This window comes from Arachis ipaensis, chromosome B06, assembly GCF_000816755.2.
Source record: "Arachis ipaensis cultivar K30076 chromosome B06, Araip1.1, whole genome shotgun sequence".
NCBI classification, from domain to species: domain Eukaryota; kingdom Viridiplantae; phylum Streptophyta; class Magnoliopsida; order Fabales; family Fabaceae; genus Arachis; species Arachis ipaensis.
Genome location: NC_029790.2, coordinates 4,277,225 through 4,298,538, shown reverse-complemented (window position 1 = coordinate 4,298,538; position 21,314 = coordinate 4,277,225). Strand labels below are relative to the sequence as shown.

The 21,314-nt window shown below is 37.1% G+C and overlaps 2 protein-coding genes across 2 annotated transcripts; both read left to right on the top strand.

The window, feature by feature from the left end:
* LOC107645459 (proliferating cell nuclear antigen) lies at positions 2,495-4,444 on the top strand. The gene is made up of 4 exons (XM_016349489.2): positions 2,495-2,944; positions 3,322-3,474; positions 3,585-3,682; positions 3,803-4,444. The coding sequence occupies exons 1-4, from the start codon at positions 2,626-2,628 to the stop codon at positions 4,031-4,033; spliced, it is 801 nt and encodes a 266-aa protein (XP_016204975.1). The 5' UTR covers positions 2,495-2,625; the 3' UTR covers positions 4,034-4,444.
* LOC107646280 (protein FAR1-RELATED SEQUENCE 5-like) lies at positions 17,734-19,151 on the top strand. The gene is made up of 2 exons (XM_016350474.1): positions 17,734-18,963; positions 19,083-19,151. The coding sequence occupies exons 1-2, from the start codon at positions 17,734-17,736 to the stop codon at positions 19,149-19,151; spliced, it is 1,299 nt and encodes a 432-aa protein (XP_016205960.1).

The window sequence follows — 21,314 nt, the reverse complement described above, 5'->3', positions numbered from 1 at the left end:
GATTTAAAATTTAAAAGTTAAAAAATACTAATATTAATAAATTTTTAAAATTAATATGCATGATTATTCTTGTTATAATGTTAAAAAAAATATATTTAATCAGGCCCAATATAATTTAATATATACCAACCTAATATATTATATATTGTCTTAGTTATTTTTTCTTTCTCATTTTTTTTCTAACGCTGTTTTGTTCCTATTTCAACAAAAAAAAAATTAAGTACGATTTTTATTTTTAAAGTATAAATCTAAAATTTTCCTCCCTTATTATTTTATGTTTTTTACAAAATATAAAAATAAAAAATAATTAATTCAAATAATCTAAATTTATTTTATTTAATATTTATTATAAAATATATTAAATGAAATAAAAAAATAAGTTTTAATAAATTTTAACTAATATTTTTCGTTTACCAAATATTTTTTTAACTAATATAACTTTAATTTTAATCAAGATATGTTTAGCTAATATACAATTGTGTGCGTCGAGTTAAACCCCAAATTAGCCCCTGAGATTCAAAAAATGCATCGATTTGGTCCCTAATTTTTCAATTGCACTATTTATGTCTTTGAAATTGAAAAAAATGCACCTATTTGATCCTTTCTCGTTTTTCCGTCCAAACTGCTTCCTGGCGACAGTGATGTGGCAATGGATTGCCACACTAGTACTCAAAGGCGCCGTTCTCTCCAAACTACTAAATTCATTCAAAGCAGCCTCCACCAAATTGCTATTATTTCCGTCAACAAAAGCAGCAATATCTTCAGAGAAAGAAGAAGAAGAACGGTTACTCTTTTTCCTCGTGGCCTTCATGTTCCTCTACAGCTTCTTAGAGCGCTTTCTTCTTACTTCCAACCTCCTCAGCGTCTGCAACTCCTTCCTCTTCCTCCACTACTCCTCTGTCTCCGTTGGAAGGGAACATATTCTTATCAGATTCGTTGTGCAAGACATTGGCATGTTATTAGTGTAACCCATAATATCTTGATTATTATTATTGCTGTTGTTATTATCTTCATCTCTAATGAGGGCTTTGAGAATGAAAATTCGGGTATTGATATTGTTCTCTTGATCTTCTTCGCTGTTGGGTCATACCAAAACGACCGTTCATTGAAAGACAAGTCTCAGCTCAATCTCTTGTTCTGCATCTCCATCACCATGGCGATGTTGTTGTTGTAGCTCATGATGGTGATGATGGTTCATGGACATGAACCTTTTTAGCAGATCTCTTGAAAAATCGCTCATGCGAGTTCTGCTGTTCTCTCTTTCCTCAACAACTTGTGCCATTGAAGAATTTGGGATTGAAACAACAAAAAAGAAGAAAAAAGGTTACCTTTTTCAGGGAAAGAAGAATACCCAGATGGCTCAGAATTCACGAGAACTTGAAAATTAAAGTTTGTTTTTGGTAGGTAACTGAAGATTGGTGATGAACCAGAAGAGAAACAAGGTCGAATCAAATGGTTTTTGTACTCATACAGGGAGTGAAAACGAATAGAGAAGAAGAAGAAGTTCTGTAGTTAGGATTAAAAAGGGCCTCAGGGACCACATTAGGTTAAACACTTTCAATTGCTACGTCATGTAACCGTTAGACACTCCAGCGTGGCAATCTATTGCCACATCACTGCCGTCGGGAAGCAATTCGGACGGAAAAACGAGAAGAGATAAAATAGGTGCATTTTTTCCAATCTCAAGGACATAAATAGTGCAATTGAAAAATCAGGAACCAAATCAGTGCATTTCGTAAATCTCAGAAACTAGGGGTGTCCATGGATCGGATCATATCCGCAGATCCGCAGTAAATATCCGCATCCGATCCGAAAATTGCGGATATGATCCGATCCGCAAATTGATCGGATCGGATCGCGGATATCTGCTCTACATCCGTGTATCCGATCCGCGAATCCGCAGATCCGCACTATAATAATTAAAAAATATATATATATATATATATATGTTTGGTATTATATTTACTTGTTTGTATGTTTTAGTTAGTAATTATTATTCATATATTGTATTATTTTATTTTTGTTATTTAGAGAGAGTTTGATTAAAAATATTTTAGGAATAAATAAGTTTAAAAGTATAAAAGAAACATTTTTATCGAATTCTTTTACATAGAAATATAATTAAAAAGATAAAATTTAATTATGCGGATATATCCGATATCCGATCCGATTCAATCTGCAAATGTGCGGATCGGATCGGATCGGATCTGGCACTAAAAAGTGCGGATATCATATCCGATCCGATCCGATGAAAATTGTGCAGATCGGATCAAATTTTCGGCCATATCCGATCCGATCCGCGGACATCCCTATCAGAAACTACTTTGGAATTTAAGTCGTGTGCGTCACATCATATACCCAAATTACCCTCCACTGGGGTTAGGAAGAGTTCCCTCCACGCGTTGCCCAAAATAGTGATGGCGGGAACTTAAATTTATTTCATTTACAATCAGATCCCGCTAATCCCTTCACGGAACCTTCAACCTTCCGCTATATAAACCCTTTTCTCTCCGTTTCTCTCATTCTATCTTTCGTTCTATTTATCCCACCAATTTTCCCTAGAAACTCAAAACCCTAACCCTACCGAGACAAAGCAAGAAAACCTCCAAACCCTCCATTTTCAAGATGCTGGAACTCCGTTTAGTGCAAGGTTCTCTGCTGAAGAAGGTTCTAGAAGCAATCAGGGAGCTCGTGAACGATGCGAACTTCGATTGCTCCGCGACTGGGTTCTCACTCCAGGCCATGGACTCGAGCCACGTTGCTCTCGTGGCCCTCCTACTGCGGTCCGAAGGGTTCGAGCACTACCGGTGCGACCGTAACATCTCGATGGGGATGAATCTCAACAACATGGCCAAGATGCTACGGTGCGCCGGAAATGATGACATCATCACCGTCAAGGGCGATGACGGCAGCGACACGGTCACTTTCATGTTTGAGAGCCCAAGTACTGTTCATTTGCCCAAGAAATCTTGATTTCAATTTCTCATTTTAATTTTGTTCGATTATTTCTAGGGTTTTAGAGGATAAGAGGCATGATTTTGATTCTGTAGTTGATATGAGTTCAGTTGTTAATAATTGGTACAAAATTTAGTGTCTTGTGTTTGGATTTCTAGGATTGTAAAAATTCATATGCAGGAATTCGGCTTTAGTGTTTAATTTTAATCAAGATAGTGTTCAACTGTGTATTGTTCATGTGTTGGAGTCTGTTTATTGTAGTGCAGCTGTTATGTTACATTTTGGTTCAAGATCTGAATTATGAAGTTTTGGATATTGAAAAGATTTGTAATCTGACTATTCTCTTTTTTTGTTTATGTCTTGAAGCACAAGATAAAATTTCTGATTTTGAGATGAAGTTGATGGATATCGACAGTGAGCACCTTGGAATTCCTGAGGCAGAGTACCATGCCATTGTTAGAATGCCGTCTGCTGAGTTTGCTAGGATTTGCAAAGATCTTAGCAGTATTGGTGACACTGGTAATTTGCTTTGCTCTGAATTTTCAGGGATTTTATGGTGCTATTTGTTTTCTTTTGGAAGTTAATAGTTTAGCTGATACAATTCATTCATTTTGTGATGAATGTTGTAGTTGTCATTTCTGTTACTAAGGAAGGTGTAAAGTTTTCCACAAAGGGTGATATTGGAACTGCAAACATAGTCTGCAGGCAGAACTCTTCTGTGGATAAGGTAATGGAGATTTATTTATTTTTTGTAATCATAACTTTACTGTTTGTACAATTTAGTTCTCTTATAATTTGAAATACATGCTGATTGATGGTTTTACATGGTATTTGGTTGATATTGCAGCCTGAAGAAGCCACTACTGTAGAGATGAATGAGCCTGTATCCTTGACATTTGCATTGCGGTACATGAACTCATTCACAAAGGCAACTCCATTGTCTAACCAAGTTACCATCAGTCTTTCAAATGAGCTTCCAGTTGTGGTTGAATACAAGATTGCTGAGATGGGTTATGTCCGCTTCTATTTGGCTCCCAAGATAGAAGAGGAAGAAGAGGAGACAAAACCTGAAGTTTAGGTGTTGGATTGACTCTATTGGGTCTTTAATTCGGTTGTAGTATGCCTTGATACATCTTGTTGAAGATATTGGGTCTTCAATTTGATCAAGAATAGCCTTCTTCTTGTTACCGTTGACGTTCTCTAAGCTAATCACTGGGATGAGAAAGGAGAGTGCTATTTAAGTATTTAGGAATTCTTCTAGGTAGTTTTGCTATTTAAGTATTTAGGAATTCTTCTAGGTAGTTAAATTAGTTTTGTATGGTGATGATATGGCTAAATTTTCATAACGCATGCTTTTCAATTAGGCTTGTTGAGACTTATATGGTTATATCAAATATCATATCATATGCTAAGTTGTGTCGTTGAATTTTCTGAGGCTGCCTCAAAGCACCAAGTTGCAATAGTATTAATGCATTATTATTTCCCCTAAGCTAGTTGGAGTTTTATCGCGTGTTTTATTGGAAGGTAGTTGCCACAAGCTAGTTAATAGTTATAAAATTCAATTCAACAAGGATCTATTTACCGTTCAATTGTAAAATATTATTAGATATTAGTCCCCCTAAATCCCTTTTCTGTTACTTAGAACAATGATCAACAAATGGATGTGTATGTTTTATGCTGCTGCTGTTTTGATTAGAAGTTTATGAATTGTCACAAGCAAGAAACTTAAAATCAACACGATAAACAATATCCTGGGCTACATTGTCTTTCTGGTGATTTTTTTTAAGTTTCTTATATAAAAAAGCAGAGCAAAAACAGGCATTGGTGCTTGAAATCTGCTACTCTTCATATTAAAATTGAGGCGCTTTGGTTATTTAATGTATGCAAAAATTCATCAGCTGCCATTAATAGCAAAAGAATTTCACTAGGGAGTTAATGGGATATCCGTACAATATGTACAATGGGCTAATTATTTATATTATTCTCGTTATAATATTAAAAAAATATATTGGATCAAATTTAATAAATTATTTTTAGAAAAGTTTTCAGAAGATGAAAACATAAGAATCTATGTACACAAATGAAAATCAAATTGGATCGAGATATGGTTATTCTAACCCACAAAAGATGGGATAAGTGTAGCAAAGGTGTGAGATATTATGAATCTGACCATCTAACGGTGATCCGATGGATGACCACATACCCTACTTTGTTATTATCTGGAGTTTTAACCGTGATTTTTATTATTTATCTGAGCTACAGTTAACAGAGAATTTTTTATGGGCTTAATCCATTGACATCTTCGATGTTTATGTTACCCTTTCAAAAAATAATTGATAAAATACTAATGAAACAATATTCATAAGTATTAACTATTAATCACTAAAAAAAAAGGACAAAAGTGCTCTAATTAATATAATTTTAAAGTTGCATTCAACTTTAATAGTCCTAATTTATTTTATTATTCCATATCTTTCTTACAAAATTGTGCAAAGTTAAATTTATAAAAAGGAAAAAAAAATCACAATGGTTTGCCAACGAATAATAAATCACAATGGTTTGAATAGATTTTGTTTTCTAATATAAATAGTAATTGGGTTGCTTAACATTCTTATATTTGAGTCATTTCACAAATGAACAATACTCAACCGTTAATCAAATAAGAAAATGTTCGAACCACACTGCTCCAGCTTGTTGCCAACGACTCTGTTTTAGCAACATTTCTGTTCAACACTAAGAAAAACTGCACTTCCCAAATAGATTGCTAATAGTTAATATTTGAGTTAATCGAAATCCTAAAATTACACATAAAACCATCTCATCGAAGCATCACATATTTAAACTGCTAATAAAAAGTAAATTGAAAAAAGATAGTGAACAAATTCAAAGTAAAAATCACATAAACTAATAATTTATTCTCAGAAGATTACACACTCGATTATACTATTTAGTCAATAATAAATAAGTTTAACTTCTCTCACTCTTTATCAAGAAATCTTATACTAAAAATAATAACTAAATAAAAAATATACAAAATGTTACATTCTGACATAATTATGTTCACTTACCAAAGATCTATACTCAATATATGCAATCAATTATAAACTCGAGTTAAAAAAAATAAAACATACATATGTATAAAGGAAATTTATTCTTTTTAACCGATTCTCTAACTTGACAATTTCCTATATTTCGAACACTTAACTATGTGAGTTAACGGAAATATTTGATAATAAAAAAAGTCAATTAAAAATAGTCATAATTTATCTCATTTAATATTTATTAATTATTGTAATAATTAATTAATTATTATAATAATTATTGCGGCCCAGCCCAGCTGGCCCCATGGTTGATCCGACTGGCACGCGTCCTTGACGGATCCGGGCGATCGTTCAGCGGGGCACCACGCGTCCGGCTGTTGACCCAAACACCTTTTCTTCTGGGAGCCAACTCACCTGGCAACAGCTAGCAGGGGAAACTTCGCGGAAGGTGGGTCTGTCCACGAGGGGCCCACCTCTGACACAGTATATAGGGGGAGGGGTCAAGGTACGTCACCATAACTTTTCCTCTTCACCACCTGCTCACCTACTGACTTGAGCGTCGGAGTGTCCTTGCATGTGGCACCCCCCTCACCTCGCGAAGAACTCGGGAAGTCGGTTGCTCACGCTTCTCATTCCCAGGATCCAGGCCAAGGCAGGGACCCACCTTCACACCCAACAAGCAACCTTAAATCGTCCGATAACCGACCAACCATGTGGAGACAGATAATAGCCAGGTTCGGAATACTGGAAGTCGTCAGTTGAACATCCTGGGACCCAGTTCACGGATAAAAGATTCGGAGAATTTCTTGCCAGCCTGGGCATACAGCAAAAGTTCTCGTCAGTTGAACATCCTCAGACTAACGGACAAGTAGAAGCGGTGAACAAGGTCATCCTGCAGGGCCTCAAGAAGCGACTTGACCAGAAAAAGGGGACATGGGCGGACGAGCTAGCATCAGTCCTCTGGTCCTACCGCACGACCCAGCACCGGAGAGACCCCTTTCAACTCACGTATAGGGTAGACGCAGTAATACCTGTAGAGATCGGCGAACCGAGCCCGCGGATACTCCTAGGAGGAGTCGACGAAGCCATAGAAAAAGACTTGGTAGATGAAGCCAGGGAGATGGCCCACTTGTTGGAAACGGTGTTAAAACAGAAGATGGCTCTGCGCTACAATGCCAAGGTACTCAAGAGAGAATTCGAGCGGGACGACCTGGTCATGCGACGCAACGATATCGGGTTACTAACACCCGGGCAAGGAAAGCTGGCGGCAAATTGGGAAGGCCCGTACAAAGTGAAAGAAGTGCTCGGCAATGGGGCCTACAAATTGGAACGGCTTGATGGCAAAGAAATACCAAGGACATGGAATTCGGTTAACCTAAGGAGGTTTTATCCTAGCAGCCAAGGCATGCTAGGCGAGCAAACGACCTACCAGGTTCAACCAGGCGAGTAAGATTTGTATTGCTGTATACGGGATCTTTTGACTTATGATTGTTGTTTATGTCGTCTGTTTTACCCCGTGTTTATATTATTCGGCTTTATCATTATCATGTCTCGTAGATTTTATTTGAAACTCAGGGGTGTTCTCTTTGCGCGCTTAAATAAGCAAAACAAAACGGCACCCCGGGACTGATCACCCCGGGAACCCAAAATATTAAAAGCCACAAATCGGCTCCAACGACTACCAAGCGAAACGATTAACTACCAGTAAAACGGTAAGAAACAATGATGGTAGACAAGCAATTAGCTGCATATCTGCCAAAAACGGCAACCCAGTTCACCACAACTACCTTGTTACATACACCAAAAAACGACAGTCAAGCTAGCCAAAAGTATACAAAAATCTACATATTACAGAAAACAAAGTACAAAGGCAAGACCAAATCACTTCTTCGAGATGTCGACAATCTTCCCATCCTTGATGGTCTTGAAAACGCTAACAGCTGAGGTATTGAAGTCGGGAGCCAGCAGCTTTACTTGAGCCTTGAGGGCCTCCTCAGTCATCAAGATGGCGTTCTTCCCTTACTTCACGGTCTCCTTGTACTTCTTTTTTAATTCGGCCGCCTCCTCCTTGTACTTTCTCTTTAATTCGGCTGCCTCATCCTTAGCCGCAGTCGCCAAGGACAGGGGTTCATCACGCTCTTTTTTGGCTTCTTTCACCTTTCCTTGAGCGACGTTGAGCTGACTCTCCAAAGTCATCTCCCTCTCGGTAAGCCGCGCAACGGTGGAATCAAAAGTCTTAACCTTCTCTGCAGCAATAGCCAGCTTCTCCCGAGTGGTAGCCAGTTGCTCCCAAAGTGACTCTACTTCAGCTTTGTATTTGTTGTTTGCTTGAACAGAGGATTCAAGTTTGTTCTCCAAAAAATATGCCCCAGTCAGAGCAAACTCCGCCTTCCTCGCTATAGCGGCTCCCCGGAGCAACGAGCGATACATCCATCTCGCCTGAGCAGGGAGATCCCCACCGTGGAAGAAGTCCTCTGTGCTCGAGAGCAGTTGGGAATCGATAAAGTCCCCGGCATCAAAGTTCTTCTCCATCACGGTGAGAGCTCACTCCGGGCTAGAAGACGATTTTCTCTTTCTCTGATTGTCCACTATTATCACATCTGGATTCTCCACCTCGATCTCCGGCCGAGGTTCTGGGCCACCATCATTCCCGATTACCTCACCATGGGAGGGTGGGGCCTGAGCTCCATGGGAGGGTTGGGACTGAGCTCCGGCCTCTACGGTATTCTGAGAAGGATCCTCTTGATTATCAGTGGCCTGGTTTTCGGGGGCCGGTTCCTCGTCGCTGTCGCCAGCAAGGAAGGTGTTAAATAAATCTTCAAGGCCAACTTGCTCGCCAGCCATCGACACTAGTACAGAACACGGAAGCTCGTTAGTCATAAAAAAAAACACTACTCATGAATATAATTCCTAGCTACATCCTGATCACTCATAAGAAGATGGGGATTAACATTATTCTTCCCAAATACAGCCAATAAGACGTCGGCAACCCTTTTATTCACGGAGGACAACCCTTTGTATGTCACTTTGGTAAAGGCGTTGGCTCCCGCCCCGAAACTCCAATAGGTCAGGATACGGCATTCTCCTTCCAACGTCAGCCAAAATGGGTGATGGCCCTCCGTTGGACGAACCTTGAAATACTTATCTTTAAACCCATGGTAGGAGTCCTCAAAAAAACCAAAAATCCTCCGACCCTGGGCAGATCGAAAAGACATAAAGCCTTTCTTCGCCTTCCCCTCTTTAGAGGGATTCGTCAGAGTAAAAAGAAACAAAAAGACTTCAACGGAGACCGGCAGCTCCAGATATTCACAAACCATCTCAAAGCAGCGGATCGAAACCCAACTGTTCGGATGCAACTGGGACGGCTGATGAATGGATTTTTGATGGTATAGAATTTCACAAATGAATTCTCGTTGCAAGTATAGTTTCTAAACCAATCACTAATTCTTTCATACAAAAAGTTGTTTGTCACTAAAACAAACCCCTAAAATTTATAAACCGAAGTATTCAAATCTCGGGTCGTTCTCCCTAGGAATTACAATAAAGTGTCTTGTTATTGGTTATGGATTGTATTTTGGGGTTTTGGGATAAGAGACATGAAATGTAAATGACAATAAAAATAAACTAACAACTAAAAAGCACTTGGCAAGGTTGTGAGAATTAGAAGTCCTATCCTAGTTATCCTCCTCGATTGTGACCACAATTGTCCATTGCTACCACTTAGTTAACCTCTAATAATGGAGGAAAGTCAAGTGGATGAATCAACTTGATTCCACAAGTCCTAGCCAACTCCCAAGGGAAAGACTAGCGTTAGTGGTATCCAAATCAATTAGCAACTTCTAATTATCAATCGACAAAGGAATTAGATACTCAAGCATTACTAATTACTCCACCTAGGCCAAGAGGAACAAAATCTACACTAAAATCCAACCAAGCATTTCATCAAACACTTGGAAGGCACTAAAGAAAAGCATAGTAAATGGATAACAACAATAAAATCTAACAACAATTATTGTAAGAAATCAATAACAACAATCAAAGGGAACACAATTATTATGAATTACCTCTAATTGAATTAAAAGAGAAGAGAAGGAACAAAAGTAGATCTACAACAAAGCATGGAAACAAAATAGAAGAGATTACAACAAAAGAATAGAGGAAGATGAATGTAACAACAAGAATTGAGAATCAAAAGTAGAAGAAAGCATGAATCTAAATCTAGATCTAAGAACTAAACCTAATCCTAATCCTAATTCTAGAGAGAAGTGAGAGCTTCTCTCTCTAGAAACTAACTCTCACTACTAAACTAAGCTAAACTATGACTAATGATGACAAGTATGCAAAGTATGAAAGGTATCCTCATTCTCCCTTCAATCCTTGACTTAAATAGCATCAGAAATGAGTTGGATTGGGCCCACAAGACTTTAGAATTTGCTGGCCACGTTTTGCTTTAAGTGAACCAGGTGGCAGCAACGGCGCGTGCGCGTACTATGCGCGTACGCGTCACCATGAGTGGTTAAACCACAGCAAATCTTATATCGTTTCGAAGCCCCGGATGTTAGCTTTCCAACGCAACTGGAACCGCATCATTTGGACCTCTGTAGCTCAAGTTATGGTCGTTTAAGTGCAAAGAGGTCGGCTTGACAACTTCCCGGTTCTTTCATTTCTTCATGAGTTCTCCAACTTTTCATGCTTTCTTTCTTCATTCCCTTGATCCAATCTTTGCCTCCTAAACCTTAAATCACTTAACAAACATATCAAGGCATCTAATAGAATCAAGGTGAATTAAATTTAGCTATTTTGAGTCCTAAAAAGCATGTTTTCACATTCAAGCACAATTAAAGGAGAATATACAAAACCATGCTATTTCTTGAATAAATATGGGTAAAAGGTGATAAAATCCCCAAAAATCAATACAAGATAAACCCTACAAATGGGGTTTGTCAACCTCCCCACACTTAAACCAAGCATGTCCTCATGCTTAAACCAATAATGAAGTAAGGGTATTTATTCAATGAAAACTAACTAAATGCAATCTACCTATATGCAACTATCTAAATGAATGCAAGTGCTTGGTCAAAATAAATCAATTCCCAAGAAACATATATGCACAAGGGCTAAGGACTAGCAAGTCTAATCCACAATTGAATTGAGTTATTAAATATTTTTACAAACTTGCATGAAGAATGATGATCATAGGTGAAAATATGTAATTAAGCATCAAACCCTCACCGGGTGTGTTTGCACTCTATTCGCTCAAGTGTTTAGGGTTGATTCACTCAATTCTCCTCTATTTCATACTTTCCAAGATTTATTTTTCTTCTAACAATCAACATTTATTTCATGCATGCATACAAGTATCATGAGGTCTTTTCATTGGTTGTAATGGGGCTAGGGTCAAGGTAGGATGCATATTTGGTCAAGTGAGCTTGAAATTTGAATCTTTGATAAGCTTAAACTTCCCACCTAACCTATGACATCCTATACAATTAAGTTCTAATCTAGCTACCCATTTTTCACTTTTTCACATACTCATGCATTTTCTTTTCATTTCACAACTCATATGCATTGATCTTATTGAGCTTCACTTTGGGGCATTTTGTCCCCTTTTTTATTTCTTTCTTTTTCGTTTTCTTTCTTTTTCCATTTTTTCTATACTTTTCATATATTTTTTTTTTCATTTTTTTCTTTCTTTCAAACTATATACAAGAGTACCAATGCATAAGGTCTATACATTTAATCAATACATGAGCATGTACCCAATTCCTAATATTTACAACAAAAATACAAAACTACCCTTTTACTCCCCCAATGTCCCAAGTTTCCCACACTTGAATGATACACACACTCTAGTCTAAGCTAATCAAAGATCCAAGTAAGGACATTTATTGTTTTTTCGCTTTAAGGCTTGTAATATGCTAAATTAAGAACAAGTGGGTTAATCGTAAGCTCAAATTTGGCTAACAATGGAAGATAGAAGGTAAGGCCATTTGGGTAAGTGAGCTAATGAAATGATGGCCTCAATCATGTAAATGCATGTATACACAAAATAATGGACATAAAGAATCAAACAAATCAAAGATTACAATCATAGAAAGAGAATAATGCACACAAGAAGGAAAAATACGTGGTTATAAGATGTAACCACATCATTAGGCTCAAATTTCACAAGCTTGTGTTCTTAGCTCAAAACATGATCCATAATATATATAATTCAAGCAAGTTCTATTAAAAGTTTTCACTCAAATCAATTGACATGCCCTATAGATAGAAATCTTGAAAAATTTCATTATTTGACTAAGCTTATTGTGTATACATATGCAAAAATAAGAAAATGCAAGTAAAAATCCTAACATCCTAGAATGAAATGCAAAAGTGTTGGGATTAGAAACTTGTCACCCAATATTGCCGAACGGTCGGACGACCTCCCCACACTTAAAAGTTTGCACCGTCCTCGGTGCACTCAAAGATGAGCAAGGGGGTACGGCGACTCTCCGGATTGCTATGTGTTCTTTCTTCCGCTTCCATGGTTGCTTGTGGTGCATTCGTTATGAAAAACAAAAATATAACACCATAAGATGAGAAGATATAAAAGCAAGGAAGCATACATTGTTGGAATGAGGTAAATCACTAGAATGAGGTGAGTGAATTAGTGTGACATTAAGAAATATTAGGTGTGTGAATTCTAAATTGCGCGGTTTAGAATACACATTAGCATAAAAGCTATGTCACAAAAGAAGCATGCACTTCACTTATCCTAGTGTGCTTGAGATGCTTTAAGTAAGCTTGTAAGGTAAGACAAGCATTAGAGAAGCATGAAAGCATTCAAGTCAAACATATGGATGGATATAATCATGAAATACAATGCATTAAGGTAAATGCTCAACATCATCCATCAAGAGATTGCCTAATCAAAGAATACGGTTCAAATCACATGGTGGCTAGCTACAACACGCAATTCAAAAGAGTTATAAGCTCGAAGACAATTCTCATCACTTGGTATTTTTCAAAAGGTAAGCATGAAGAACTCAAAACCAAGTAACAAAATATAACCTCAATCATAGAATCCAACAAAGATTATCTAAAAACATTCATGCTAAAATAGCATTTAGGCAATAAGGGATATAGCAATGTATAGTAAACAAAGTCAATACTCCAACACTTATGATGAAAAGAGAGAAAATAAAATGAAAACTAAACTAAAACTAACTAATCAACTAACTAACTAACTAATTAACTAACTAAAATAAATGGTTATCCATGGTGTTTGGAAGTGTTGGATGAGGGGTAGGAGAAGGGAAGAAGAAAGGAGAAGGAAAGAAATAGAAAGAGGAGAAGGAAAGAAATGTGGTGAAGGAAGGAAATCCGCGCGTACGCGCGCATGCCGCGCGCGCGCGGATGGCTTATTCCGTGAGCTCCTCTACATTCATCTGGTTGGGAGAATCCTTCACGTCCGAAGTTACCCAAGCATACCGGTCGTAAGGCGCTCTTGCAACGGGAGCCCGTGCAATAGGACGTGAGGCCGTAGGACGCTGGGCCATACCTATAGTGGGGGCACCACTCAGTTAGTCTAAGAGACCGGGAGATCGGCATCAATACCAGAAACTACCGTCTACCTATCAGAAACTTACGGTCAATCTAAGCCTAAACCTAGTCAAAGCAAGGCCTAAAAAATCAACATCTTGGAATGGTAACCCCCTAATGCATCTACCTAATGCTGACAATGTTCGATACGCAATCCAACCTAGAAGAACAACAACACACACACAGAGAATTGGCAAACAATTGCAAAGCGAAGCTAAACAAGGTGAGAAAGAAGAAATAGAACATACCTGGATAGTTGCGTTGATGCGAAGGAGTCGAAAGAATAAGGGAAGTTTGAGAGGGGAAGGAAAGTTGCAGCAATAATTTTGAAGCAAAGGAGGAGAGTGACAAAAGGATGCAATGGTAGAAGATGAAAATTGAACGAAAGAAACTGAAAGGAAAACTGACGCATGAAGAAGCGCGAAAGACAAGGGTAAAACAGTCATTGCACACAGGGTTTTGAATTACCCATTATAAGCATTAAATGCTCGGCACGAGAAACGAGGCGAGAAACAGCGCACCCCTGCAACGGAGAGGCTCACGCGCCCAAGAGACGCGTCCCTGTCACAAGCAACCAACCAACCGACACCGCAGATAATGAGAAACAAAACGTGCCACCTACGGCGCTCGCAGCCCTAGCTGGCGCGTTGGGGGCACTGTTGCGGCCCAGCCCAGCTGGCCCCATGGCCGACCCGACCGGCACGCGCCCTTGACGGATCCGGGCGATCGCTCAGCGGGGCACCATGCACTCGGCTGTTGACCCGAACACCTTTCCTCCTGGAGCCAGCTCACCTGGCAACAGCTAGCAGGAGAAACTTCGCAGAAGGTGGGTCTATCCATGAGGGGCCCACCTCTGACACAGTATATAGGGGGAGGGTCCTACCCCTCCCCCAAGGTACGTCACCATAACTTTTCCTCTTCACCACCTGCTCACCTACTGACTTGAGCGTCGGAGTATCCTTGCAGGTGGCACTCCCCTCACCCGCGAAGAACTCGGGAAGTCGGCCGCTCACGCTTCTCATTCCCAGGATCTAGGCCAAGGCAGGGACCCACCTTCACACCCAACAAGCAACCTTAAACCGTCCGGTAACCGACCAATCGAACAATAATTAATTAATGCTAAATAAAATAAATTCTGATTTTTTTTTGTTTATCTAACATTACCGATAAATTAAATTGATCAAATTTTCTTTTTCTCTCTCTATCTTTTTCTTTTATTTTTGGGTCAAAGGTTGTTTTTTTTTTGCCTTATAAAAATCTTCATAAATAAAATAATTGATATAAATTTTTAAGAAAATATTTTCCCCTACATAATGTGAAAAAACCTATCCAAGTCATCAAAGCACTTTTTTTTAACGCGCCTCCCCCCTCCCCCAAAGTTACGTGAAATATACGCGCGCCCCCCTCTCCCTCCATCAATGTAACCTCTTCTTCAACGTAAACATTTTTCTTATTCTCTTCTTCAATGTTAACGATTTGCATTGTAATTTTCGGATCTGCAATCTCTGTTACTCGTTGTTCTTCTTCTTTTTTTCTTTTCTTCTACTCGTTGTTCTTCTCTGCTGCTCGTCCTTCTTCTTCCTATTCTTCTTTTTCTTCTTCGATTTTGTGGATTTATCTTCTTCGTTTTTAGATTTCAATATTTTATAAAAGCAATGAATGATTCAACTTCAAATCAGTTGAATGAGAGCGTTTTGGATTATTCTTCTGAAATGAATTAAGCGGACGAGGTTTGGATTTTTTTTAATCGAATTGAATGGAATACAATTGTTAGATTAAATTGAATTGAATGTACGTATGTGTTCTGAATTAAATTGAATTGAATTGATAATCTCTCAATTGTAGACACATGTGTTTTGAATTGATATAATGGATAATATTTCGTTCATTTAGTACTATACAATTGTTTCACCATAATAATGTGTTCGATTCATTCTGCAGAAAGCTGTTTGAATTTGATTTTATATAATGGATAATGTTCCATTCATTTAGTACTATACAATTGTTTCACCATAATAACATGTTCGGTTCATTCTGCAGACTAGGTATGTTGTGGATGAACAATTTGTCCCAAAAGTCGGGATGATTTTCAAGACACTAGAAGAAGTCGAAAAGTTCTACAAAAATTATTCCAAAGAGTTCATGACTTTCTGAAACTGAATACTGATAGTAACATTTTTTAAAAATGATTTCTCTGCTATATTGATATAGCACTTTTTCGGTTCACCCTATGTATTAATTTCGGTTCATTTATTTTTCTGGGGCTCTTAATGTTTGATAAATACCCTGATTCCATTACCAATGACCAATCCATCTTGAATCAGATATATACATTAACATTAACTTTCCAATAACATTTACATTAATATTCACATATATACATTGTTTGGTTTTTTAAACAAGTTAAAGAAAATAGTATTAATTACAACCAGCCAAACAAAGTATATCCTATTTACTATCTATATCCCCAGTGTGAATTTACAATAAGAGCTGGAGAGGATAACAGATGGCTTTGAGAGTCTTATTTCTTCAGATACTCGAATCACTTGGTCTCTGATTTTGTTCAGTTTGTGCAACAGAATATTTGGACCATATTCAAACCTGAAGCCAAAAAAACTTGGTCAATACTTCACTCAATATACTGACGAGCACAATCATGCATATTTTAATCAAGTGAATCAAAATGGCCAACCCAATTGAACCGAACACCATTCATGTGCTGAATAAAACGTGATAAATATTCAATCATCAAGAAAAACTTTTCTGCATGCAAAAGAACTCAACTGAACACATAACAATCAAGTGAATCAAATGACAAACACCAGTGAACCGAACACCAATAATGTGCTGAATAAAATGTGATAAATATTCAATCATCAAGTAAATAATTTTCGCATGCAAAAGGACTCAACTAAACACACTAATAATCAAATGAATTAAAATAACCAACTCTGCTGAACTGAATTTCATTGATGTTCTAAATAAAACTTGATAAACATTCAATCAGCAAAAAAAATATTTCTGCATGCAAAATAACTCAACTAAACGCACTAACAATAAGGTGAATCAAATGACAAACACCTGTGAACTGGCACCAATCATGTGCTGAATATAACGTGATAAACATTCAATCATCAAGTAAATCATTTCTGCATGCAAAAGAACTCAACTGAACACACTAACAATCAGGTGAATCAAATGATAAACACCAGTGAACCGAACACCAATCATGTACTGAATAAAACGTGATAAACATTCAATCATTAAGTAAATCATTTATGCATGCAAAAGGACTCAACTAAACACACTAACAATCAATGAATGAAAATGAGCAACTCTACTTAACAGAAAGAAAATAAGAACACATTTTCATTCCTATGGCCTATTTACGCCAAAAAATAGAATCAGATTAAGTCAATCTACTAAATAAAGTAACTCAATTTAGTAAACCTAAAATGCAACCAAGAGAAATGCGAGATTGTAAGATTTTAAATGAACAGTAGTTTTTATCATACCTTTTGTAGTCTCTGCTTTTGTTTTTGTTTGTGTTTGCTTCTTCCTTTCGAAATCTTCTCACAATTTTTCTCCAGTAACGGTTTTTTCTAAGAACATGAGTGAAGTTTGAGAAATTTTGAGAGACATTTAAACTTTTTCAGTAATAATTTTAATGTTAATGGGTAGCTTGACTCTTTGTCAAATATGTGAAAATTGAATACTAGCAATTTAGCAAACATTCCAGCCCTAAAAAGAAAAAGTTATATTGCTACATGCCATCATTATAAATTAAATTCACAAAGTAACAAGTCACCAAAAAAAAAAAATTCACAAAGTAACACATGATATTCTATGGTGAATGATTCGGTGGTCCTCACTTGTTTTTTCACCAATTGTGGTGAAAACTTAAATCAACGGTTAGATCATTATTAAATTTGATCCAACGGTGGGTTATATTTTGTCAATTATAATCAATTTTTTTTTTTGTAATTAATGGTATATGAACTACGGCCCAATAGAATTTGTTATTTCCATAAAAAATTTTGCTGAATCCTAAATTTCACCCACACACAAAATTGAATTTCATAATTTCCAACTAGTTAAACACACAATTGTCTCCCTTCGTCAACATCAACATCAACATCATTATCTCCTTTCAATGAAAAATGCAATCGAAAATGTTTTTCCTAATGCACATCATCGCCTATGTGCTTGGCACCTTATTCGCAATGCCACGAGTAATGTAGGTAATCCTAGGTTCACATCGCAGTTTAAGAAGTGCATGCTGGGTGATTACGAGGTTGGTGTATTCCGTAGTAAGTGGGATCGGATGGTTGAAGAGTTTGATGTGCAAGACAAGCAATGGATAATTGATATGTATGATAACCGTCATAGTTGGGCAACAGCACATATCCGTGGGAAGTTCTTTGCTGGGTTTAGGACCACTTCTCGATGTGAGGGGTTGCACTCAGTTATTGCAAAGTATGTCAAGTCCAGGTATAATTTAAGAGATTTTGTAGAGCACTTTGATAGATGTGTTGCCTACATTCGTTTCAAAGATAGTCTAGCAGACTTTGAATGTGCACATGGAGTACCTGTGATGCAAACTCATTTATTGTCATTGGAGAAGTCTGCAGCTAATTTATATACAAGAGAGGTATTTTTTCTATTTCGCCCTATTATTATAAGGTCTGGTTCAATGAAAGTGTTAGATTGCATTGATGTTGGTTCTTATATGTTATACACGGTGGTTAAGTATGGTAGTCCTAACGATACATGGCAAGTATCTTTCTGTGATTTACCAATGGAGTTTACTTGCTCCTGTATGAGGATGGAGTCATTTGGCATTCCTTGCGAACACATTCTATCTGTTTTAGTTACACTTGACATTTGTGAATTGCCAAAATGTTTAGTTCTAGATAGGTGGACCAAAAATGTGAAACAACAAATACAAGATACAAGGGGGTTCACTTGGGATTGCTTAAAGTCTACCCAATACTGGTGTTTGATGGACTGGTTTAGATTGGTGGCTACACTATCAGCAGGTAAAGATGATAGGTTCAGGAGCATGAGGGATTGGGCGATAAACACAGTGGATAAAATGAAAGCTGATGATATTGCTAGTGCAGTTGCTTCTAGTAGTGCAATTCCTGCCACTCATACAGATCCTCGTGACCCCCCAATTCGTAGAAGAGCTAAGGATCGTGCCGGACAACGGTGTAGTATATGCCGGGAGCTCGGACATAACAAAACTACATGTCCATATCGGAGTAAGTATGATAGGAGTTCACATGAACGGCATAATCTACCTACAGATGATGATGCATATGAGGCTATGTGGGATGAGGAAGAAGACTTCATTTACGAGGAAGATGAAGGTGAATGTGCGGTAAATTCTAGTTATGAATCTAGCAGAGATCAAGTGAGACATTTCTCAACTTTGATATTTTATTTACTGGCTACTTTGGAATTTTTCATGTGTTGCTCATAAATTTTGTGTTATTTCAGGATATGGAGATAGATGACTCTAATTATGAATTTGGAAATGAGGACGATGGAGCCAATGAAATTAATTAGTCCTATATTATTTTTGTTTCATTTAATTTGTAATGTGTATTACGTATTATTTACTTGTTCCAGCTCAAATTACCTTTGATTTAACCTTTAGATTTTTTTTTTTTTTGTCTTTTTGAAATATGGATATCTTCTATTTAAATACAACACAAATGTGAGAAATTAATCCTGTCTAATTTGGTGTATATTGGGTTTAAGTTCTAACTTTTAATTATGTCTAATTGATTTTTTGTAGTTACTGATTACCAATTTTAGGCTACATTGATGAAAGATGAAAGATGAAAGTTGGGAATAAATATGGTGTTTATGTTAAATTTTAGGCTACATTGATGAAAGATGAAAGATGAAAGTTGGGAATAAATATGGTGTTTATGTTAAAATTTGAGGGATTTTTTCATCTTGTCTTTTGTCTTGGGTATTAGTGTTTCATAAGTCTGAATGCTTGGATCTTATATTACTCTTCATATAATAACAAGGATATTCAAATTCATGCACTAGTAATGTTATGTAAGTTAGTTGGTGGTAGATCATACAATGGCAAAACTCAATCCTTTTAACTTCAATTCATTCATTAGTTATGCTATGCAGGTTAGTTAGTGATAGATCATACAAAGACAACAATGGACTCTTTTAAATCCATGATTCTAAGTTGTCTGCTATTTTGTGATTATATTTCTATTTTAAAGTGCTACTTTTTCACTAGTATGAGACACAAGAGACTTACAAAAATGCATCCTGTTAGTAAAAAATAGTCACTCAATTTTTTTAATTCATCTCAATTTTTGAGAAATTGGGCTGAGTTAATTATTTTATCACACATTGAAGTCTCTAAAAATAGAAGAAAATAATGTAAAATAGTCTTTTGTTATCCTCTATCATCATCTTTGTGACTATTTCTATGACAGGTTTCTTTTTATGTTAATAACATAGTGCTTTAAACTATGTGCTCTCATTTCATTGTTCTTTAATGATGAGAATATTTTTAGTTATTAGTTCAATTCTAATATTTTTTGCACCTTGCAGCAAGATTGCTATGTGCATCGGTTTAATTCAATGTGAAAAATGAGTAAAAAATAATTTAAATATGATTAAAATAGTTTAAATCATAAACATGGATAATTATCTTATCCATAAGTAAAATAAACATTTTGGAACTTAAATTCAAATATCCAAGTTAATAACCATATGATAGAAATATTTTTGCACTCAAATTCAAATATCTAGTTAATTTTTTGCCACAACCGCATTCCACCATCGATCTGTGCTTATTTGAACGTCTCGCTTCCTTTCGTTACTCTCAGATAATACAAGCTTCAACGTGCTACTCATGCGGACCTTCTCATCCTTGAGCTACATGTTCACCAAATTGGCACTTTAATAATACAATGATTATAAGTAGAGCTAAGACAACTCAAGGTGTGTACCCTTACCACTCCAAGGACAGATGGGGTGAAGTGAGATTCCATATTTAGCCATTGCATAACCCAACAAGCAGAATTTTCACTGTGTCAGATTGTTAAAGTTTGATTAAAACCTCAATGGAAGGATGTGCATTAAAATTCATAAGATGCAAAGTGTTACCGGTGTTCGAAATCTTGCCGTGCTACCTATTGCCACTAAATTTCCCTTAGAATTGGTGCCAGCGGGAGCTTTCTGGGTTGGCTTAATCCTATGCGGTGGCTGAGACATGGTTGTAATCACGTGACTCCTTGGAGTTACCACCCTGTTAATAGATTTTGGAGGTGGCATATCAACTGTATTGACTTCAAAAACTTCCTTTGGGTCCTCATCGACATCAGTAAGCAAGGTAATCAGGTCCGTTTCTTTATCCGTGAGCTTAAAATTTTTTTCCTGTGCTTTGAGTTTGGTAGTAGATGCTGATTTTAGTTGTTGTTGGACCCTCTCAGTGGCACCTTCACTGAACACACCTGGATGAGGTGACCTCATTCTCTGTTTCTTCCTCCGCCCTCCTTTGATCCCACTACTTGAGTCACCGTTGGCAAGAAGGATAGACTCGACGTGAGCCAGGGCGTTTATCTGCGTATCAATTTTTTTTTCAATGTCGTCAACCTTTTCCCGGAGTAGTCGTATCTCAGATAGCAGAATATCCATCAATGTGTTATTCCCCTCCATATTGAAAATGGCTCAATCGATGATCCTTGCATT